At 36.1% G+C, this 25,304-nt stretch overlaps 1 protein-coding gene across 21 annotated transcripts in view; it reads right to left on the bottom strand.

The window, feature by feature from the left end:
- NRXN1 (neurexin 1) overlaps positions 1-25,304 on the bottom strand; it is a 1,120,109-nt gene that overhangs the window by 578,137 nt on the left and 516,668 nt on the right. For 15 of the 21 annotated variants that reach the window (XM_082427614.1, XM_082427616.1, XM_082427619.1 and 12 more), the window contains 3 exons: positions 23,204-23,587; positions 16,621-16,824; positions 14,032-14,058 (listed from right to left, as the gene is read on the bottom strand). In XM_082427614.1, the coding sequence (XP_082283740.1) occupies positions 14,032-14,058; positions 16,621-16,824; positions 23,204-23,587 (615 nt within the window). The remainder of the gene's footprint in view (positions 1-14,031; positions 14,059-16,620; positions 16,825-23,203; positions 23,588-25,304) is intronic. The other 6 variants (XM_082427621.1, XM_082427620.1, XM_082427624.1 and 3 more) reach the window with 1 other exon arrangement.

Here is a 25,304-nt window from a genome sequence, read left to right as displayed (position 1 = left end):
AAGGGATGTAGCGATAATTAACCCAACTCCCCCATTTTACAGACAGCTTCATGGGAGGTTAGTTGATATATATGTATATAACATCACTGATGGATTTCAGGTTTGCTTGCAAGCGTATTTTTAATCTATTTTAATATTTGTTTGTTTCCTATTATTTCACGAATATTTCAAATTTATTTCATATTCAAGATGTATATAATAGTAACTTTGGATCCTTTTTGGAAGAAAGCCTTGTGTGCAAATGTCCTGTGAAGTAGTTATATTGTTTTTTTCTTTTGAATGTGAGGAAAGAAACATTAAAGAGCAATAGAGAAGAATAAAACAAAGCTAAGAAATCTAAGAAGCAATGTGATCAAAGATGTCTAACAGACTAAAATGACAGCTGTCCCTAGAGTTGAAAGATGGATGTAGCTTGGGAAAATCAAACCCAAACCAATTATATTTTTATTTTTAAAACCTTTAGACTTGAGTGCCACAAAGCTGAGACTCATGACATACCCTTTAGGTAGCTATCTCCCTCTACTGGTATATTTTAAAGATGCTAACTACATAAATGGACCATCTGTATCAGGTACCCTATCTCTCACTATAGTTCAAACTAGTTGGTTCTAGCTTCCTTTTCGTTGCCTTAAACATCAGATGTAAGTAATTTCTATTTTATAACTATCTAGTGATTTGAGTAGCTGATCTGTTTACTCAATTAAGCCATTTAAGCATGGGGATTCACATGGGTACTTCTGCAAAGCCACAACCCAGAAAACTGCATAGATAATAGGCAGGTAGGAATCCATTTAGTTTGCCTTCTAGAAATGGTCTATTTATCTCCATTTTATTAAGAACAGGTTGTGTCTTTTCAACCACAGCTATGTGGGCTAAAGATGGGCATCACATGAAAGTGGATCCTAAAGTTTCCAAAGTTCTTCTATAAATTAAAAAAAAAAAGATTGGCATTGCCTTATGCATATAAATTGCTTCTATCTTTATATATAACTGTTCAATTTTTTTGATCATTAAACTGCCTATAGCACCCAGCAATTGAATTAGAAATTACAGCAGCATACATCTTAGAATTATGAAATTTTGAAATCGAATGGTCCATATTATATCTGTTGTTTATCCCATTTAACTAGTCTTATTCATTCTGCGTTATGTGGCACCCATATCCTACTAATTTAGTTTAAAAATTATTTTGTACCAAACACTGATTGCACAAGCATTGGGAATGCCCCAACTTAGATTTTCGAGGAGGTTTCTCGAAAAAAGATCTAATAGATCTAATTCTAATAGATCTAATAGGGGTCAAAACACTTCTGCAATGGACCCAATAGTAAATATATTTGGCTTTGCAGAATGTGGTTGTCATGGCAATTACTCAACATTGCTATTGTAGTGCAAAAGCAGCCACAGACTATATGTAAACAAACGTGTGTGGCTTTGTTTCAATAAAACTTTTTAAAAACAGGCAGCCAGCTTGTACTTTTCAGGTCTCTGTAAGATACACACAAATAAATAGACAATTTAAATTCCCTTTTCTCCTGAATCTTTACGTTGAATATTAAAGAAATAAGTAATGGAAAAATAATCAAGAGCTTAAGAGTCAGGAGACCTGAGTTTTAGATTCACTGTTACCATTAAATCCAACATAAGCTTAATTATGCTAACTTAGTCTAATTCTTCTCCTGCTCCTGGTCTGAGTTTTCTTATCCGTAAAACAACAACAACAAAAACTAAAAACAACTTTAAAAGGCTGTAAATGGCATAAACCAATTGCAAAGTTCCTCTACTTCTAAAATGTAATCACCTTTCCTGTTCTACAAATTTAGAATGGCAGCCTTCATTAAAATGCATGACATTTGTGTGTATATATAAACTTAGGTGTCTATCTGTATCAACTTTTCCAGGTACTACCAAGTTTTATTTGGCAATTGACGTTGAGGACTATAGCCTCCAGTGGGAGGCAGGACCTGGTGAGAAGCTGGAAACAAGCCTTGTCATTGTGACAATAATAGGAAGAGAGAAAAGCCAGGAGAAACAGAAGCAAGAGCCACCACTGCTGGTTGCCTGAGTCATGGCTCCTGGCAAGAGCACTTATGCCCGTAAATGACAGGAGGATGTGTTTCTCAGGTTGTAATTATGATACCTTCAGCCTGCTATTTGACTTTGCCATTAGTTTCTGATTTTCATATAATTACTTTAAAAAATAACCAGACCTCTGCTTGAAAAACAAGCAAACAAACAAACAAACTAAAACCTAAGGAGAGTAATTCCTCATTAAATGTTTCTGTTTTATCTTTCTCAATTTTTAGATACTGGGCTGAGAGCAGAATTCTTTTGTTTTTATTTCTCACATGAATCAGCTAGGAGAGTTAATTACCAATTAAAATTAGAAACATGTGAAGGGCACTTCCAGATTCTTCTTTTGATATTCACTAACCTTACTAGGGGAAGAACCAATTAAAGAGTTTGTGAGCCCAGTGCAAAATGAAGACATGGGACCCTTGTTCAAAATGAAGCATTTCAGGACAGTGGTAGCAGAGCATTAATGCAAGCACAGGCCCTGCAAAGCACAGAGCCCTGGGTGACTGCACAAATTGCATGCTGTTTGAGCCACCCCTAATTAGGAGTCTAAGTTTTGCGCTTATTTATGTCTAAAGTTTCCTTTAGTTAGCTCTGTATTCAGGAATGCGCAGACAAGACTTCATTTATCAATGTAAGATGAACGGTTGGGTCACCTTCCCCATACTGTCTGTCCTTAATGACAAGGCCTCTGGGGTATCAGAGAAGCTGTCTGTCTCAGAGCTGTCTTGCTGGCCAGGCCTGGTGCCAGTCATGACCTTGGACAGACTAATCACCCTAACAGCCATGAAATTGAGGTACTAGCCCAGCCACCTAACTCCTCCCTCTTTAACCCTCCTTAAGCTCTCCTCAATTTAGCTAAGGAGACATCCTTGGGAACTATTCAGAGTGTTTTTATAAATAGCTATTTGCCTTTACTGTATAGGTAAAGAGACATGTATAGAGTCCTAAGGACAAACAAATTTCTTCATACTAAAAATATTAGAAATATCCCTCCCTGGGACTTCCCTGGTGGTTCAATGGTTAAGACTCTGCGCTTCCACTGCAGGGGGTACAGGTTCGATCCCTGGTCAGGGAACTAAAATCCCACATGCGGCAAGGCCTGGACAAAAAAAAAAAAAAAAAAAAAAAAGAAATATCCCTCCCTAATTAAAAAGTAATTTGAGCAAATAATATAAAGTTAGACATTAAGCTTGGAGATGAGGGTTTTTCAAAAATGAACAGTAACAGAAGAAAGACATTTTGTAAACTTTTAAAAACCACTGGAGAGATGAAATAGTCACATGCTAGTTAATTGCACTGTATTTGCTTTGATAGGATTGCTACTTAAATCTTTCCTTTTTTTTTTTAACTTTCTAGAATGTGTATATCTTGGTCTGGTGCATGTGTTCTGGATTCACAGATTATCCGAGTTTTTATCCTAGTTCCATGAGTTACTAGCTGTGTGACCTTGGGTAAAATATATAAGGTCTCTGTGTCTCAGTATTCCTATCTGTAAAATAAGCTAATAATAGAAACATTTCACAATATAAATTTAAGGCATTTTAATTACTTAAAACAATGCCTGGTACATGGTTCACCCTCAATTATAGTAACGGTAATATTATTATCAGTATTATACTGCCATTATTATTGTTATCTTCCCCTAAATGGGTTTAAAACCTCAGAGAGAATATCCTATGTCCTATCGTTCAGTGCCTTGAACCTAAAAGCCATTCACTAATTATTTATTGAATGGGTGTATCTGTTTAGATTTTGTGAGTTTTTTTTTTTATGGTAGATGAAATACCTCTTGATATTGAATTAAGTCAAATAGTTAATGAAAACTAACTCCATTAACTTTTAAAGCCTATCTTCACTAAGAAGTGTCAATAATAAAGTTTCATCCCTCTGTTTTCATATTTGGCAGCATGAAATCTGATAAGTCAAATAACTGGAGAACTTGGGTAACTCAGTTATCTGGCTAATTATTTAGACAGCTTCATTGTTTACTTCCATTGAAAATTAATTTAATGATGTGTGGAGCCTAGGAGAGCAAAATTACCCAAGGCAGGCCGTCAGTAATTTCCAAATGCAAAGAGAATAGTTGGCTTAGGAATTGGAGGATTTGAGGCTTAATGAGTATTTAATTATAAGAAAACACGGATCTTATCTGCAAAAGGCTCTGACCTTGGAAAGCTGCTGGAAATACCCCACAAAGACTCCTCTGCCATTTTCCTAACTCATACTAAACCTTTTCCATCATCTACAAAATAAAATTCACTATATATAGCTGCCTCACCTCCTGTTTCATTTCTGGCTACATATCATAGCTCTAGGCAGGTGAATAAACAAGGTTCAAATGATCTACTAAGAAACATTTAGCCTTTACATATAGCTTTGATATTGATTGTACCCATTTATGACAGATCAGGATAAATATCTCTGATGCAATTCATTTTGATGTAAAAAATGTATATTTTAAGAAATATAATTACCTTTTAAGAATATAATTATATTTACAACACAGTAAAAATGAACACAAATTATATAAATATACTGCTAAAAGAATGTTTCAAAAGAGGTTTCTTTAAATCTAATCTAGCTCAAATGGCTGGTTTGGGAAGAAGCATAATAAAATAAACTTATTATAATGAAAGGAAAAATTTGGACTGTGACTTTATTTTAAGGAAAAAAGGTCATTTCCAAGAAATGCTTATCACATAATAGGATAGCTTGCATGTATAAAATTAAGTACTAAATACTTAATGTGATTTTAATAAAACATTTTAACCTGAAAATATACTCAACGTTGGTGTAACGTGAAAAGGATTATATTGATTTATATTGACACTTACTTAAACATGTCTTACGTAATACCTACACAATGCCAAGCTATCTGAATGAAAAAAATGAAAAAGTATACAGATACTGAGCATTTGGAAATTTACAAATATTCAATTTGACATTCCATAAACAAAGCCATGGATTATAGTCACAAATGCAAAGATTTTTAAATTAAATATATGATTTCTCATCCAAACACATTGTAATAGCTACAGAATTCATTTTAATGAGAAGACCAAGAAGAATGTACAGTTCTGTAAAATTCAAGGAACAATGGCTTTACCCGTGTGTTACTGTAAATGCATTTGAATATCATTAAATGCGAGTCCTTCAATATTTTGGGGGGTATTCTTGTAAAAACCTTCTCCCAAAGTAAGAAGCATATTAGAAAAAAAAAAAAGTAAGTTTCTGGCTTTGTTAAGTTTATTTGTCCCCTTCTTTTCATTTCACAAGTAAGTCATGTCAGTGTTTGAAAATCTAGCTTTCAGTATTTGTTGTAAACATTACGACCAACTTTTTTTTTTTTAAGAAAATGCATTCTAAGGCATATGATAAGGGATAGTTTGTCTTTAGAATTTTTGAACTGTAGCATCTCCTTTGTTCTGATCTTTTTTCTTTTTTTCCCTCAGTGATTGCCCAAAGGAGGCTATGGACAAATAATACATGATAATTCATTCATTCATCATGTAAAAATTAGAATGATAATATAAATTTTTTTTTCAAAGCATTGATACAATGATTTACTAAATTCTTTATTTTGGATTTTATTATTGCAATAACAAATAGTGCTAACTTAATTTTTTCTTTTATCATAATTAGCTTATTTATCAGGCTTGCTTATAGTCACTAACTTGAGGGCTATGATTCTATTTGAGTATTTATTTTAGTAACTGGAAAAATATTGGGATTACTCCTTTGTTTGAAGTTGTTTTTGGATCAAAGTCTTCTGAAATGAATGACTTGCCTTACTAAACAGCAGGTATTCTAAGACGGTGCTTGCCCAACTATAGCAATGGCTCTCAGCAATTAAATCTTACACAAGATTAATTTGGTTAATCTCAGGAGAGAGTGTTTGGAGGGTCCCTGGAGCTGGTCAAGCAACTGCTAGAAGTAATGTTATATCTGTGTGCTTGTTCCTGGTCAGTCTTGCTATGGTGAGATTATGTTAGTTAGGCTTTCACTTTAGTGGGTTAGTGTCAATGATGATAACTTATACCAACACATCTAGAAGTATCTCTTCATTTATGGTTATTCCAATCTGGTTTGTTTCGCAAGATCTTGCTCACACATGCTTCCAATCAGTTTTCATTTGATTGCTCTGAGGTCACTGATGAATCATCATAGAACTTATTTTTGTACATAAATGTTTTCTCCCTATTTTATCTTTCTTCAGCTGGCTCAGTGACCTGGACCTGCTTTATATCACTTCAGTATAAAATCTGAAATAAGCAATAGATCAGATTTTACAATACTGCATTTTATAGTCACATACTGGACCTAACGTTTACAGTTATGTTGCTGAAGTAAAAGAACCTGTTGCAAAACATTTGCACACCATGACCCTATATTTTTAAAGATACACGTATTACACATTTATTTCAATAGTACTATGCGTAAAATATTTCAAGCCTATATTTAGTCTGATCTCCTGGGAAGGTGGGAGGGTGAAGAATTCTCACAACTGTATGAAAGATGCATTCAAAGAACACATGACAACAAACAATCCAATATTAAGTACAATAAAAGTAATAGTAACCGAAATACTCTTAGAATTTCTTACTTTACCTTTGGGGAAACTGCTTTCATGATACACTTCTTATCCATCTTGCTCTTTGCTCCCATTGGTAACAAGTGAAAGAAATGGATAAGAGCCCTGAGCACACTGAATATTTCAATCTCCAAGTTTTTTGAGGGTCCCATGCATTTCCCCCCTGATTTAAAGAGCCTTGCCCACTCGAGTTACGTACCATATGTTTGCCAGTAATGTGCTGAAGAAATTGTAATCCCCAAGGGTATTTCACAGTGAAAGTCAAAACATTTTTAATCAGACAGCCTGGAGAAAAGATGTTTGTGGGGAAAGCCCGCTGCTCCTACATCCCCTTGGAGGAGAGGATACTGTCCTGCTCTGAGGACGGCTGACTGGATCGCCAGTGGGCATCTGCCCCCAAAGCTAAAATCTGGTCAGGGTCTTGTGAGGTGACATGATTTGAAATCTCTGCTCAACAGGATAGGTATACGTAATGAATATACTAGATTCTCTTTCTAGGGGAGTTTGAAAACATAGCATACATTGAGTCAACAGCTGAAGGAGCAGCAAAAAGTCAAAAGACATGCCCAGGAAGAGGCAGTGACCAGTAACCATGAGGGAGGAGACACCATGAGTAAGCGGAAGACATGAAAAAGTAGAAGCTACAATCAAGCAGAAGCAAGTCAGTAGAGAAGAGAGGAAGCTAAATGGAAGCTCAGCTAGAAGGCTTATATTAATCATGTCTGACCTGTGGTTAAGTGGACAAAGCATCTTTTAAATTATGCATCCACTTTAGAAGGTAGCAGATGCATAATTGCTGTCTAGCAACTACATGAGGAATTGAAATCCACAATCATAGCATTTGTTTTCACGTTCTCTGACAGGTAAGCAATTGACAAGGTGTAAATTGTTAGTGGCTTTCTTTTGAAGAAAATTAGGAATGCAAACATTCTTGAAAAAATTCTAATCTATATATTTGTCTACACTAGTAAAACCAGTTATTTGACATGGCACCTTAGATCATCATTGAATATTAAGGCTGTCCAAAGGATTAGAGGCTATTTTAAACAGAAGTTCTTGAGTACTTTTTAGTCTTTCTGATCCTTTAGGATTAACTCTGTATGAACCTGAATCATTAAAGACACATCAGTAAAAAGACAAAATACAAAAAAGAAATTATTGTTTTCTTTAAAATGAATGAAATTCTAATCAGACATCTTACAATGAGATTGACTAAATGTAAAAAAAAAAAAAATCTTAATAATGGCTAGGAATGTCTAATGTCTAATTCATATTTTTACCTTCGATTTTCTGGATCAATGATAGCATGCTAAAATGCTACCTACCTACCAAAGAAAAAACAAAAACAAAAAGAAACTCTAAGCTATGAAGGAAATGGCAAATGTTTAGAAACCAGCTCTCTCTAATAACACAATAAAAACCTCCAACCAACAGGTTGTAGTCTCACAATTTGTAACATTTTGCGGTATAAAAGAAAATTTCCTTTTCACAGAAGCCAAGGGGATATCAAATTCAGAATGTTTCTTCTGAAACTTTATAGGTTTTTCTGACAATCTCTACCTTGGCCATTGTTATAATACTAACTTTCATCAATGAAAGAGAATTTGATGAATTTGGCCAATGCCAATCTGGAATTTTGTATTACTTTGAGCACACCCTTTTGCAATAGTAATAAGAAAATGCTTTACTGAATAAATTAATAATTGAGCGTGATTTCAAGATGAATTCTTAACCTGCACAAAAGAGCAATCTTTTAAAACACTGCAGCATTTTATATTTGCATATAAGCAATAAACCAATAAATTGTTCACTAAAATAGACCCAACTCTTCTACTTATCAAGCCCACACACTACAATTTTGCACAATCTATGTAGTCATTAAATGTGTACTCTTCTTTAAAATTCTCATAAATTTTAGATACGGAAAATCCAAATGGGCCCTCCTTAAATTTTATTCCAATTTTGATATTGTTTTAAAGACTCACTGTCATGTGCCAATTCCCTTTGCCTGTTTTGGCTATTTGTTTTTCATCAGAAATCTACGGTCTTTATATTTTATATGTAATTTCTTTTAGATTTTTGTTAAAAATACTGTCTCTTCATAAACTGTCTCTTTTTCCTTTCCTTCATATATACTTTAAACTTTAAAAAATGACAACAGCAGAAAACAAACAAAACTCCTCTTTTCTGCATGTATATATTCATCTTCCTTCATTCCTTGAGCAGTTCCTATCCTAGGTGGATGGACAGCACCAGTCACTGAGAGGCAATGATTGACAGAACCCTACAGATCAAGGGATGGTTGTGTGGAGGCAGAGTCAGAGGCTCCTTTTTGCAGTTCTCTGCTCTTCAGGCACCAGGCAGCTGCTCTGAACGGAATATTTGTTTCATGTTAACAACAGCCAGCCTCCAGAAATTTCCTCATATCTTTTTAAGTAGCCTGCCAAGTGGCAGCCTGATCAAAGCAATCTAATATGGCTTAAGTGTCACTGGCTGACATTTTGCATTCTTTTATTGCTTTCCATTTTTATCTACATAAAAAAATTGGTGATAACTAATATCCAGTTGATCTTTTCATTCTGGTAATAAAATGATAATACAAAGATCTTATTATCCACTCCAGACATCCATCATAGTACATTTTCTGATAACATATTACTCAGAGCATTTCTTCACTATCTCCAAATCAAAAGTGAGGTTAAGTACTTGGCCCTAGATTCCCTTTCTCTCCAATCCTTAGACAATGAACTACAAATAAAAGGAGCTGAACTTCAACCCTTGACACTCTGTCCACATTAATGTCATCTCCAATTTTGTTGTCTCTGTGTCTTAAGTAAACCATTTTCTGTAAGAAGCCAAAAATAGTTGGAAGCTCTGCCTACTAAAATATTTTTTTTCAACCCAGAGAGTTTTTATTCTTGTAAGAAAACAAGAGGAATGAGAACAGGAGTAAACAACGTTGGAAATGGAGAAGTAACAGGAGTAAATCTTGGTAGGAAGGAAGAGCAGGTGGGCAGGAGAAGAGACATGTGTAAGGATTAAAGAAACACAAATAATCAAATAAACAACATGGGTTTATTAAAAGCCACTTTTTATATGAATGCAGAGGCGACCCCAAACTTTCCCGTGGGCAAGAAGGATATTCCGTAATTATGTCATTGACTTGAAAAGACAAAAAAAAAAAAAAGGAAAGAAAACACTAATAAAAACAAAATCACAAAAGCCTCCTTGCATCCACTATATCTTTAAAGTAGTTACTTATATGACAATTAGGACTCACCTATAGTTGATAGGAGCAAGTTTAGTTTTCAAATTTTCAATGTATTTAAACCTTCAGATTATAATACTAACAATTTGTAAGGTTACTAGAACAAGAGAGAAAGAAAAAAAAAATGGGACTATTGAAGCAAGCAATACACTACCACGATGCCAAAGTATCAGAAAAAAATTATATAGAAACATATAGCCTAATGACTTTGGATGTACTGTTGGGAATTACTGGGCAGCAAATTTGAAATTGAGACTGTCTTGGTCACCCTATCTCAGGCTACATACTTTGGCAGACAAAGAGAATGCAGAATAAGACCAATGGCCTTTCTAATGGTACTTACTACAGGCCCTACTAATAATGCATTTGAGAAAATTTCACAAGGGGTAGAAAATTTCTTTTGTGTTCTTTATAGTTTTTAAAAGTCTTAAGTCAATCAATACTATGGACTAAGCAAGAGACTCTCATACACTTACTTCCTGATGCAAACAATTCATGTCTCAGTCACAAAGTCCTATTCACTCTGACTTGACCTCTTTTGGTAATAACTTGTCAATGATTAGGTGGTATTTGTACATATCTCTATAATAATTATTTTTCGTAAAATCATCTATAATTTGTCTTTTTTTCATTAATTCAAATAATTGATTTTTATGTCAAAAGAACGTGACTAGACAGTCCTTTTCCATCTACCTTTATTGAAATACCCTTCACTGTCCAGGGAAGACATTTATCTGCATTAAAAGATGCTGGTTCTTTTAGCAACTCCCATATAAAATGATTTTATGATGGTAGACTATGGTTCTCCATATTGGAGTTGACTGAGGAGGCAAGAATAATCTGATTACCCTGGACAGAGGAGGATGGAGGGCCATATAATAACACCTCTGTGTTCACCTTCCCACCTGTGAATCTGCAAATACTGACCTAATCTAATACCAAGCTGCAGATAACAAACATATTTTAGCAATGAAATAAGCTAATGGACATCAATGAACTGAGATTGGTCTGGGATTGTGTGCAGAGACATTCCACTTTAATCGGAGAGATCAAAGCATACATTTTGACACTGACATGACCGCTATTCACAGAGACAGTTCTTTTTAAAAAATACCCTTTCCACACATAAAAATAAGCTTTTGATTTTTAAATAAAAACAGCCTCTCTCCTTCCATTTAAAAATTCTTGACAGCTTTTCCTATGGGGCAGGGGGGAAAGGTGGCAACAAAGAATCTGACAGAGATGGTCCCTGGAATTCAAATCAGCCCTTTCCCAAAAGGACCTTAACAAAAGGCTTTCCCCTGGCCTGTGCATGGAAGATTCCATTCCTGCATCTAAACTACTGACACAAGAAGGGCTGAAAAAGAAACGTATCTGCCATCTCCTAGTCCCAGAGGTCTGAATACATGCAACGCAGCTAGACCTTCCGCCCTCCTCACTTACTACCTATTCTTCAGTAGCAAGGATTGGAGAGTCTGATGCTTTACATATTTTCTTTTCCGTATCAAGTAATATCTCCTGTAAACTGAGGAAGGGAGGGTGGAGGGATGATGAGAAAGGATGGAGTGACTACAGGAAACAGCAGAGCAATTCTGAGTAAGTGTAGAGAAATTGGAGAAGATTTCCATTCAAAATTAATAATTTAGAGTTTAATATTCATTCTCAGTGTAAGGTAATTTTTATGTTACAGTTTGTATACTTCCTGTGGAAATTTTCTTAAAGACATCAGTTGAGGTATTTCTTATTAAGCTCAAAACACAGTTGATGTCTTAGGTATGGTATGATTTTTAGACGGTGGTGGTAGAAGGTTGTGATTTAGTAAATGTACATTTCAGTTTCAGACAAACTTATGGCTTACAGAGGATAAATGTAGTAAGTCAATCTTTTATTAAACTACAAGTTATACTGAGATAAGAGTATTTTATTTATATTTTTTATTGGGTACAAAATGCAGTCCAGGTGGACATCTCTGCCTATTTATCACTGTGAGTTAGATTTGCATTATTTGAAATGTAAATTCCTCCCTATCCTCAAAGTTGAGTAATAACATGAATTCTAGACGGGACTTGGAGTTCTGGCTACATCTGCCCACTATTCCCCAAATGAAACAAAGGCAAAGGAAATGAAAACATTACCTGATCACTGAACGTTCTTTCCAGTGACTGCTGTCAAGTTAAGGCATTTGCAGTCCTGTCCGAGGTGTGCACTGAAAGCTCACAATCATTGGTTTAATTCAAGTAATTTAAGTATAACACACACTCCTTAAAAAGGGAAAAAAATCCACTAACCAGGAAAAACCTTTGTCCTCAAAGGTATTATTCTGTGAAATATCCAGAGAAAATACTATGCTTAATATCAGAGTCTTATAATTATAAGCCAAATAAAGAGAAGTAGCTAACAAGGGTAATTAGACTATAAACAAGTATTTTAAAAAAACATTGATAGAGCTGAGAACACAGAAGCACATTTGATGGGGTTAATCTCCATTAAATACTAGAGCTTATGTAGTTATATTTTATAAATAAAAACCCATGCTTTATTGTATGCCTAATATAAATAAAATTAAAGCAGAAGTCTAGAAAAATAGTTTCCTCACATGGATTTTCTAAGATCCAGGGAGAATCAAGAACATCTACAGCTGCACTGAGTCACAAATCTGGCTTTGGGAAAACATTCTGTGAGTTGCCACTTTGTCTGCACCTATGCTCCAGAGCTGAAAGCAAACTGGACCATGGTATCAGACTTCTAAACCTGTGCTGCTTTTCAGAGAGTGTGGTAAAGATGGGGCTTGAGAAGAGATGATGTATACTTGAAAAATTCTACTTGTGTTAGAGCTTTGAGAGATTAGTTCAGGAACTGTATTCCGTTTGAGATGATTTTTATGCCTGTATGATAGTATAATAATTTAATTTTTCATAAATCATGATTCAGTTACCTTTTTATTGCTATGATTGGAAAGACTGGCTTTTATTCTGCTTTAAAATGAATATTAAAATATTTTAAGACAAATCTGAGTTGTAAGAAGCACGGGTATTTGAAATAGCATGCATTTAATTAGATAAAGCTTCTTGTTTTTATAAGTTGGAGACCGTCATTTTATTCCTCAGAGGATGACTTATTGCCATTTGGAAACACAGACAAAGGTTTTGGGAGTAGACTTCATCAACTCACATTCAGCATTTTCCAAGGATATAAAAAAAATGTTTTACTGACTATGACAGTGAAAGATTAGAAGCTTGTTAGAACCATTTTAGTTGAATAACTAACAACTTTGGTATATTAGATGAGATTCCTTAATGTGGTCAGCAAAACCTGGAAAAGAAAAACCTAAATATTTACGTAAAGAAATAAAATAAGTTTACACTTCAGATAATGCTACAACTCAAAATAAAATCACAGTCCTTACATCCTTTCAAGTTCTCTAGTCCAAATCAAAAAACTCAGTCCATGCATCTTTTCTAACTCATCATTTGGCATGCATATCACAGATTTGAAGGCTTTTGGTTATTTTTGCAGATATATGATTAGGATGTAAAAATTCATTATGTAAATAGTCATAATGTGCAAGAAAAAACTCTTTGGATAAGTAATTTTCTGTATATACATAAAACTTGGAAAAACACACATTTTCCAATATAAAATTTTGGTTGAATTTAGAAGGGTTTAATAGTAACTTTCACATGAAAAGATTTTTTTTTTCTGTATTAGAGTTAAGAGATAAAAACAGAAAGTGAAGGAAATAAGACCCCACAGTATTTTCTCCTAATTTGGTTGTGAAGAGAACTACTGGAGTCCAAGATCTGCCAAAATACAAACGCTATTTGCTTTATCCAAAGGTCTACAGAGACGTTTGCACCTTCTGTTACAAGATACTTGTCACCTCTTTTCCCACTTAGAGGTAGGAACTGAAGCAGGAAAGTCTTCAGCTGGACAGATTTCAAAATGAATTTTTACAACCCAGATGATGGACTGGTACACTTCAAAAGTGAATTCATGAGTTTTATAAACGCCTTTCTCTGGCTCTCTTTTTTTTCTTGACTAGCTACATCATAATGGAGGAATAACATTTTAAAAATTTTGAATAGGCACTTACTGGAATTACAGTTAATCCTGATACAATCTAGATGGGGAAGAATAGATGAAAAATGAAAATTTATCCTTCAAGGTAATAGCTGCAGACATCCAATAAAATTACAGTCCACCCTTCCGGGGACAGACACATGCAAATATGGCCACTCCATATTATTTATTCTTTACATACTTCTAGAACCCAGATTCATTGTTATAAAACTGCACCATTGGAAACAACAATTAGAAGGTTTTTTAAAAAATGGCCAACTCAAACAAAGCTACATGGTGACAAATCTAAGTGAAATAAAGAATTGTTAACTGTCAAAGACGCTTGGCTTAGACTGGCTGCAGCTTTCTCCCCATCTGTGAAAGAACAAATCATTGTTTTCAATATAATTAAAAAGTGCTCCGTCACAATGGGGTACAGTGCAAGCTCAGCTAGGCTCAGACATCTTGAACCTCCAAAATCTATTATCCCACAAAGGCCAACAGAATCCTATAGAATTGTCATGGTCAAATGGAGCGCTAGTTGAAATTATTTTCATTTCACCCTAATGTATTTATAATTATTAATTATTATTTGCTTGGGCAAAAAAGGTAAGAGCCAGGTGTTAGCTGGATTCCATGTCTTGTATTAATTGGAGGAAGAAAGAAACAACTGTTCCCTTTAGAAACTCTAGTGGCTAAGGAGTAGTGTCATTCTTCGGAGCACACACGCCTATCCCTCTGTTAGGAGCTAACAATGTTATCTCTGCGTAATAAGTGTCATGGTAGCTACTGCTATTGATTTTCCTTTTCCTATACTTTCTTCTTATATAAAAGCAGATTCCCTAAGAACAGAATGTCTAATCTGGATAACACAGACTGTGATTATAAGGGTTATCTTTAAAGGATCATGTGGCATGTTTTATGTTTTTTTTATATATAGATAGATATTTGTTGGTTTTGGTTGTAGTATTTAATGCCTTTGGGGAACATGAAAAATACAAACCTAGATTCTGTTTCCATATAGCTGAGTTTGTCATGTGTCGTCAACCGCATCAGAAAAGTGGTTGCAAACAGCCAAGGATCAGCACCTACACAACTCTTTCCACAGAATGCTTTGCTGTTGGAAAATTCCCATGAGCGAGCGTGTCCACCTCCCACGGCTAACAGCCCCTTTACTGCAATTAGGCAATTTTGATTGACTTGTAGTAACCTATCATTGTCACTAGAGGGAACTCTAACAGAACTGTAAAAGAGTACTATGTGTTCTTTAGTAATCTTAAAAAAAAGTCTTATTATTGAACTTAATTTAACTAATATTAATTGAATGCAATTGTATGCAATAAACTACCAATGAAGTAATTTTATATTTTATGAGCTACTATTCTGCCCAACATAATTTGAAAATGTATGTGGGGTTTTCACAAATGCCTTACCTCATCACATTTTACTACTCTTTTTGTAAATCTATGTAGTCTTGAATTTTATTTTTCTCTCTGTTTATTCATTATTGTGTGTACTCAGCACTTCCAGGAAATACAGTAAAACCTCATTAATTTGTACTCCTATTATTTGGAGTTAATGATAATATTGAAATGTATTGGGCAGAATATTTGTAATTCTTCATTCGATATGAGCGGAGATCGCCTGAGAAAAATTAAACAAATTATGAAAGGCCAAGTTTGGGAAGAAAACTGATTTCAAGTAATTTACTATACAATGATGGCACAACTAACATGAAATAATGTGCTAATTATGGATAATTCTTAACCACCCATTAACATCAGCCACTAGTAAGACCTTTCCTTAAGATTTTTCCAGCTATTAATTTGTGTTTTTGAATGTAATTGAAAACAAAACTGCTTACAGTTTTTTTTTTTCTTACAATTTAGACTTTTTCTTAATTCAGCCTGGTCTTCCCCCAGATTTCATCCAGTTTGGTGAGGTTTTACTGTAGTGACTCTTTCTGAATGCTACAAATTAAGCAGGAAAGCATTATTTTTCTGTAGAAGAGTCTGTGTCTTCAGTGTTCTCATGGCTGTTTGCTGAGGGCCGCAGACTTTGGGCATTGAAGGGTTGTGTATTGCTGTTTGATAGCAAAATATCACCACACAGTATTTCCAAACAGAAAAGATGGAATACCACAAAGGTAATTATTCAAAGGAGAAGCCCAAGGAGTAGAGTAAGAGCAACTGCTGATCTAGATCACTAAGTAGAAATTTGACGTTTTATAGCATATGTTATCCAAGTAAAAGTTGGTGTATTTTTGTTTTATCTGAAAGGATTTCATCTCTAACCAATCAGAATGTCAGTCAATATAAAAATAGGAAATTCAGTCTGAGGCATCGTTAAGCCTGAAAATTTACACTTTCAATTAACCTCATTAATACATATGGCTTCCCTTTTAAGAACCCTCAGTGGTAGGAATCACAAAACAGTAAATTATGTTAACGAAATAGAAACAATAAAAAGATGTCCCCAAAACCTAAATGAATTTAAATAATGGAGATGAGACCATTAAGTGTTTTAACTTTCCATGGCAAACAGGCTACTTGATACATGTTTGCAGGCAAAACTGAACAAAAAGTGAAAAGTGTTAGTTCAATGGGGGAAGACGAGTTGTTACCTAGATTGACCGTCAGTTTCACACGTCCTGCGTCCAGCTCCAGGCGGAGGGTGTCTGCTGAGTCTCTGGAGGTGGTTGCCATGAGAATGCCATATGCACGTTGGGACCGAAACCGTAAGGATACATCCTCAGCCTCCGTGTGCATCACCAGCGGGAGCTGGATTTTCATAAACATACTCCCATCATAGCTCAGAACCGTTGCTTCTATAGATGGGAAATGGATATAAAAGCTCTTGGTCAGTTTAGTGCATTTATACTTTGAAAAGGAAAAGCATGACCTATTAAAGGTTTCCATATAGAACACAAGACACAAACTCAGCTCATCTTCTTCCGAAATGGGCAATTTTTTTTTTTTTTAAACTAGAAAGAGAAGTCACAGGAAAGAGAACTTCCTCTGTGAACTATCTGCTAAAGTCCAGAAGCAGAGGTGGCTGCACTTCCCTTTCTGTACCCAGAGCACTTTCTACCTATAGCATTCATCATGTCAGATTATCCATGTTCATGTATGCATATCCCTTCTCAAGAGCAGACATCATGTTTTTTTCGTATAGCCATAGCGTGAGCCTGGCTTGAAGCACTAGCAACTGTTTATGCATGTTTATATATGGTCAGGCCACTCATCAGCTCTGTGAAATTAAACTTGGCTCTGCATCCTTCACCTGCAAAATGAGACGGTGCTACTAGAGCATCTCTAAGGCCTTTGCTTACCCAAAAAGTCCATGGTTCTAAGAAAAGTTATTATTATCATCTTTTTCATAATTTCTGCCCTAATACAGTCAAAAAAGAAACATAAAAAATATGACTTAAATATAGGATTCAGGCCAACACTTTTCCAGAGGTGATGTTCAAAAACAGAAGAAAACAGAAGAAAAACTGATATTACCAAACAACAGGTAATGCTTCTTCTCAGTCATTATGGTTAACAAGGTAATTCATTTTTACAAAGACACAGACTGTAACTTCATTTGAAAGTTCATTTGCAGATAAGGGGTAACTTAAAGCATTATCTGGAAGTACCACCACGGTGTTCTGAAAAAACTAAGCTATCACCAAAAAGTCAATAACTATGTACCTGGGTAACATTGAGTAAGGATGGGGGTGGGACTGAGAAGCTTGTGTGGGTGTGTGTTACTAAAGGAAAATGGATTGCTTTAATGGAGACGTTTCTTAATGCTGCATTAAACACATAGAGAAGCGAATAGCAAAACTGTTGATCTCAAACTGACTGCTTTAAGAAATAGCACCCCTTAATGTTAAACACCATATGGTTGTGGAACCCTGCAAAACAAGTATGAGTCATTTTGTTTTCTCATGGGTTCTGATAACTCAGAATACCATTTAATAAAAGAAAACCTACCTGAAATTAAAATAAACTAGGAAATTCTCATTATCTTGTCTATTTACAGCAATTAACTTTACTGATGAAACCATGCTTATTACGAAGACTATATTCTGGAGCTGTGGTTTTGAAAGATTATCTTCCAAAAAGTCAGGAAAATCAAGTATTGCTTCTAACAGACTTTAATCATTAGCTATCTTCGTGGGACTGAATGCACATCCAGAACAGATAAGTGCTGAGGGTTCCAGAACTCCCTCCTTAGGGCCCTTCTCTTTTCTCTCTACCTCTTAAGGGATCTTGGTCAACTCACATGCTCACTCCCTCTAATACTTATTAACAGTCCTGACTTCTCTCCTGAGCTCCATCAAACATCCATCAGCCATTGCCTATTTGACATCTCCAATCTGAATAAGATACACACACCAAAAATGAACGAATTCAACATGCTCCTGCTCCAGTGTTCTCCATCTCAGTAAATGGCTTAACACCATTATTCAGACCTTAACCTTTCTGCATTCTCTCTTACCCTCTCTGCCACATCCAATCTATTTGCAAATCTGCAAGTCTTGCAGGCTCTAATTCCAATCCATTTCCTGAATCAATCCGTTCTTGCCGCTATAGTACCTTAGACTCTGCTCTCATGTCTCACCTAGACCACTATGATAGCTCCCTCAATGGTCTCCCTACTTCCACTCTTTCTCCCTATACACAGCAGCCAGGCTAAACTTTTAAAGAAGTCGATCAGATTCAATAGCACTTCATTGCTACAACGGTGCACACCCACCCCACCCACCACCATCCTTCACCTCCCCACCCCTTGCCAATAGATTCCCACCACTGCAGTTAGAATAAAATCTGTATTCCTTTTATTAACCTATAAGGTTGTGTGTGATTCGGCCCCTGCCCATCTCTCTGGCCTCAGCTTTTAGCATGTCTTCCCTTGTTTAGTAAACCCCAGCCACACTGATTTCATCTCTCATTCAATTACCTGCACTTGTGGAACCTTCTGTCTCAAAAGATCTCACCCCTAGATCTTTATATGGCTTGTTCCTTCAGCATTCAGGTCTCTGGTCAAACGTTACTCCAGAGACGCCTGCTTCAAATCCTGCTTCTAATCCCCCCTCCAGTTATTCTATATCTACTTACCATTTCTTTTTTTAAATTACCATTTCTGATTTGTTTGTATAGTATAATCTGTCTTTGCCTTTCAGTATGTGACAGTCATTACAGCAGAAGCTGAGCTCTGCTATTCATTGCTCTATCATCAGCCGAGTGCACCAAAAAGTGCCAGGCAAACAGTAGAGTCTCGATAAAATTGACTGAATTGATAATTGCACTTGATACTGAGGATATATGAAAGAGCATATTTCAATTTGAATATCATGCATACATAAATACTCACTAATGAGATTATTTATTCTGTCTATTGTAAGTGAATCTAATTTTGGTAATGTAGATGAACAAAATATCCCTTAAAGTCTACGTTGAAAGCCATAATTGTGCCACAAAAGACAGACTAGGAGACGGGTCTGTTTACCAAAACAGGGGTCTCGTGGCTAAGCACTGACCTAAGTACTGACAAAATAAAATATGATCCCCTTAAAATATGGTGGTTCTACCTCATATCACATATCTACATCATATTTTTCCAATAAGGTTTCCCTAAAGAAAATCTAGTAGGAGTTGCTCAAAAAATAATTAAAACATGATTGTAAAGTTGTAGTGAATACTAGAAAAAAAATGCTTCTAGTATAATCTTAAAGAAATTTGATCTCTACCATTTCTCTTCTTAATTTATAGCCAATTATTGTCCATATCTATAAAGCAACAAATATTTGAATAAAAATTTAAAAGCCATTATCAATTGTTCAGTTACTTTGGTGTTATACAGAGAAAAGGTTTTCTCTTATTTATTTAATCTGTAAATCTAGTCTCTATTATTCAACAATCATTTTTTAAATGATCTCATATTCTTCTATGAAATGTAGCTTAATTTGATTGAAAATTAAGTAGAGGGAACATCCTTTTAGAAATATAGATGACTGACAATGGATCATAAATATTGTATGAAATACAATCTAAAGAAAAAAAAAATCAGTATCATTGGCCTTTAACATTCTCTGAAAAGCTGCAGGAATGAAATAACAGTAAAGTAATAAAACTCGAGTGCCTCTGAGTTAATGTTTAATTAGACAAGAAATGGAAAATGCAAAGGTTGTAGTCTAGAGTTGCCAAATAAATGGTAAACAACATTCTGACATTTGAAGGTTATGCTATTTGGCAGCATCCTTTAAACATTAGTAAACATCACTTAGAACACAAAAGAGCTCTTTAAAAGGCTAATTCTAATACAGTACTTCCCAGCGGGAGAGAAAAAGTTTCAACTTTGTCCCCTCCATCTCCTTCCCCCTTGTCATTAAGTCTGATAAACTTGCTTTTCTGTGTTATTCCTTCTTGTGGTTTAAAGTGTACACCTGTGCTCAGTTTTGCCGAAAGGCAGTCACATATTGTGGTCAGCGATGAAAATCAGACAGGGAGCCAAATTATATTGCTCTGACATCTGTCCCTCCATCTGTTGGAGTTTTAACAAACAAGTATAAAGTAGACCTCCAATGATACCATATACATACAACCAAGAAGGATTTCTATATGACCAAGTCTCCACAAATTCTCAGTTTTAAAAAATAAAGCAGGAGGGAAGGTGCTGAATTCAACTTATATTCAGTTGGACATGATTTCTATACTACTCTTCTTTATGGGATCAGTGCACATAAAATAAAATACTATTTTCTTATTTGCCTAAGTCAGCATACACTCTGATCTTTTTAATAAACTCTTCTGCTTAATGAAGAATGAAGATTTTCTATGTGATTGCAGCATCGTTCCTCATGCTGCAGTGTCCAAGGACTTGAACATGCTTCTTTATAAATTAACATTTATTGCTCAATAATAGTAAAAGAGAAACTTTATAAATGCCTTTTTCTTTTTTTTTTTAATTTCAAGAGTTGTCAGTCAACTTTTATGTGATCAACAGCCTTATGTGATCAGGGTATATGTGAAGAAGAACCACAGTCAAAGCTCTCTCTTTTGAATTGGAAACCCTGAGGGTTGGACATGATCTTGTGTTGACTGAACTAGGGCAGAGCTGGGAACTGGACAGAAGCCAGATTTTGTGGTATTGAGCATGACAAGCATCCCACATAACCCCTGTTCTCGGGAGATGCCACAATGTGAGCAAGAAAATTAATTCTGAAAAGCAAAGACTTCTCACGGTACACTGGGTAGTCCAGAAACAAAAACCTCACAAAAATGACTATTTTCTCTCCTCAGTACACAACCAACCTGTATTCAAAGAAATCTGCAGAGATTTCCAGCCACCTGTCAGATAAAAATGTATGTTGAATCCCACTGATGAAGTTTGCTATCAAATACTCATGTGCAAAGCTGCATATGCTTGCCACCCCTCCTCCTAATTATTGCAATATATAAATAGTTTCTCTCCCTCATTGTGCTTTAGGAAGCTCTACAATTTCCATTACTTCTGCCATATGTAGTAGCGGAATATTGCCACAGGGTGGTACACCATGCATATTTAACTGAAGGCCTTTGTAATTTGTGTGACAGTTCAGTTATACCCTTTTCTAGCTTCACTTAAGCAGGAGGCATCAGAATAAGTGACAGCTCTCTGAGTGATTAAAATGAAAACACAATCGTAAATCACACAGGTCTGCTAATCTCACATTACACCTAACTGTAATATATCTCGCAAGCTTTGTCACTTTGTTGTTGTTGCCTCCTTTGGGAAATTTCTAAAAACTATACTATACGAACAAATAAACTGAAATTAGAACGGAAAATGTGCAGAGAATATACACCTTACAAGCAAAACTATGCAGAAATAATTAACCTCTAATTCACAGGAATTTCAATTAAGTACTAGGAGAATGAATGAATCTAGGTGATTAAAATATTTATCTATCTATGGACCTATCTCACTGTACAACCCAGAACAGTGATAGTATTTTGGTAGGTAATTTAAGATCATTATTAGATTATTAGGTTATTATTATTGATTTTTATATTGATTAAGCTGATGAACCTCCTTATTAAGATAAAGAATCAAAGTCACATTTCAACTTTGGATTCTGGAAAAGAAATACTTCTGTAGTAAGTGTTAGCTTAAGTAAATTAAACTACTTCAGGAATGCAGGGTCAAAAAGACTAAATGTGTATGGCTTAAAAAATAAATGGCAGGTACTTTTAGGCTAAATGTCTAAGAGAGCAATGTTATTTGGAGCATGAGAGGACATGCAACAATTCGTCAATATTTTTTCATATTGATTTTTTGTTCCATTGTTGAAAATGAGTGACAATGGGTACAGTGACTAAAACATTTATCTGAAACTCTTGGGAAGATGAAAGAACATACTTAGACATATTTGTTCTGCTATTTCTTCCTTTTGTCTGGTCTGCAAATGAGCGGTGACAGCTATCACACTTTACTCTTCCTTTAACCCTATTCTCCTTCTAATGGGAGAAGAAAAAAAAAATGTAGCTTTGCCTCCTGCTAGAGAAGGAAAAAGAGGCACCCATTCAGAGTTTCCACAGACACGCTAAGCCTTAATATGAAATTGGTAAAGGAACCTCTCCCAATTGGGTCAGTTGGGTCTTAGGCCAAGGTAAGTGCCTTTGAAATTAGGGTGCACTTCTGAAAACGCTGGTATAACTTAGATGGTTTAAAGTCACCTTACTCTTCAAATTTCAAACTTGAGAAGGTCAACTAAAGTGAAATGACAGGCTCAGGCAATAGTGTCAGGGAAGCTGCAACTCACAGCTTAGCTTGCTTCGAATGCTATTTTTGACATAGATATTAGCACTAGATGCCAAAAGGATGTCTAATTCATTCCTTTGTTTACTTTCTGGTGTCTTGAAATTAAAAACTGGGCAAAAGAGACAGTGATTGTCTTGGATACATCTTAGGCCCAGACCCTAGAGGATCCAAAAGACCCAACTATTTATTTATCCCTGCAATATACGTAAAAAGCTGTGTCTTCCCAGAATCAGGCCCTTTGAAAATCATTAAGGACTCATCAGTCACACACATCAGGTGTGGCTGCATGGCTTGCAGAGAGTTTACTTCTGCAGAGCATACGTTATGTTTCAATGGTCATTTAAAGTTTGAGGTCCACGCTGAATACGCTTTTCAGCTCAGGGGAGTCGGCAGCTTGGATTTTGGAACCCTACCTCTCTCGCAGGACCTGCCAAGATAGCCTGTTCCGGAACAATCGCAGACATATCTGTTCCACCCATCCCTGCACATGCCGCTGTTTTTGCAAGGGTTGCTAAGGCACGGTTTTGCTGTTTCCCTGGAGCAGGAGGGCTTCACTCCAGCAGTACTTTGAACTTCAGCCATTTGCCGGATATCTTTGCTCTGGCCGTCAATGAACAAATCTCTTATGCAGCCCACGTAGCCATAGTTGAGCAGTGCAGTCCACACCTCGGTGGGGAAGACGAGGCCGGCCTTATTTTCTGGCAAGCCCCCCAGGTACAACTCGTCATCCAGGTCCAGAATCTCACTCTCGCCAGGAGCAGTGTAGGGCGTGCGCAGCGTGTTGACAGAAATGGTACCTGTTGCGAAGACAAGAGAGCACACAGGTCTTTACAGCGTGCAACCTGTTCTGAATATCACACTTTCTCTCCTCCATCTGCCTGAGGGTGAACTCCTTGAGGGCAGACATTTCTTATTTTTCTTTCTATTCCTGGTGTACTTCCTAGGGAAATGAACAGAAATATGTGGAATTAAATAACTTTAAGAATAAGGCAAACTGTCATTTAAATGGTTCTATTTCACTTTGGGAATGAAAACCAAAGTGTACAGACAAGAAAGAGTGTTTGTCAGCCTCTAAGAGTTCAGGGGAAAAAGGAAAGAAGGAAGGAAGGAAGGAAGGAAGGAAGGAAGGAAGGAAGGAAGGAAGGAAGGAGGGAAAAGGAGGGAGGGAGGGAGGGAGCGAGGGAGGGAGGGAAGAGAAAATGGCATTCTTACCACTCTCTAACAGTTCAGCCAAGATGGAAAGAAAGGAAGGGTGGGAGGGGAGGGAGGGAAGGGTGGGAGGAGAGGGAGGGGTGGGAGGCAGGAAGCAGAAGGAGAGGGAGAGGGAAAGAGAGAGAAAGAAGGAGAAATTGGCATTCTACATCACTCTCTGGAATAAAGTCAGACTCTCTTTGGTTAGTGTTCATTTTCAAAGCAGGTACGCATCTGCAAACCAATGAAAGGTTGTGTTGTGCCCCCATCCTTAACTGACTTCATTGTTTGTATTGTACACAATAATTGACAGATTATCTATGTCAAAACCTGACTTCATCACACTCAGCTGTACGAATCTATTGCTTAGCCTCTATGGTCTCAGTTTACTCATTCATAATATGGGCATAGTAATATGACCTACCTTATATGAGTGTTAAATAAAATAATACGGGTAAAGTGTCTGGTTTGTAGTAAGCACTACATAAATGCTGTGTATCATGATTCATCACAAGAACCAAGTCAAATGGGTGTTTACTTTTTTAAAAAACAAACAAACTAGTTACTTATCTAAATTGACAAGTTGCTTTTTCTTCCTCACTCCAATGTGAGGGGAAAACAACTCTAGTAGTTTATAAACACACGGAAATCCTAGCCTTAAGCATAGGATGAAGAGGTAGACATTCACATGGGATTATTTGAGGATCACAGAAAAAATATATATATATTTATGGAATCCATTAAAAGAAGAAAAAAAGAAAGACAGCAGACATTTTCCTGATCAAAACTTTCATCCTGTACCACCAGATTACTCAAAATTCCACTAATATTCTATCTTCAGAAAGATCTTTGTAAAAATGCAAATATGATACCCGAAAAGGACACCACATTGACCAATTTCCAGATTATCCCAGATTTCTTTCTCAGGTCTAGACCATAAAGCAGACTAGGGACCTAGAGTCTAACAAGAGAAAGTGGATTAGAAGCCTCAGGGTTTTAGAGTGCAGACAAAATGGGAGAGGCCTGAAGACAGAAGATGGGGTACAGAGGTAGAGAAAGAAAGGGAAGGGAAAGGGTAGTGTGTGTAGAGGGTGGGTAGGAAGATGCATTTTAGTTCTTTCGCCAACTAGCGAAGGCCCACTCCAAATGGAACTGTGGCCTGTGGTGAATGTGAAACGTGCATCTAAGCATGCAGGGCTGCCAGGGCCTGCACTGTTCCCAGGAGACTCCCAAATCCCAGCAGAGGGCTGCTCCTCGATGCGGGCAGTGCAATGGGATCTGTCTTTGTGAGGGAGAAGGGCATCGGCCAAGTCATTAAGAAGA

Source organism: Balaenoptera physalus (assembly GCF_965194825.1).
Source record: "Balaenoptera physalus genome assembly, chromosome: 15".
Classification (NCBI taxonomy): Eukaryota; Metazoa; Chordata; class Mammalia; order Artiodactyla; family Balaenopteridae; genus Balaenoptera; species Balaenoptera physalus.
The sequence above is the reverse complement of the archived record's forward strand: the minus strand, read 5'-3'. Positions and strand labels throughout refer to the sequence as shown.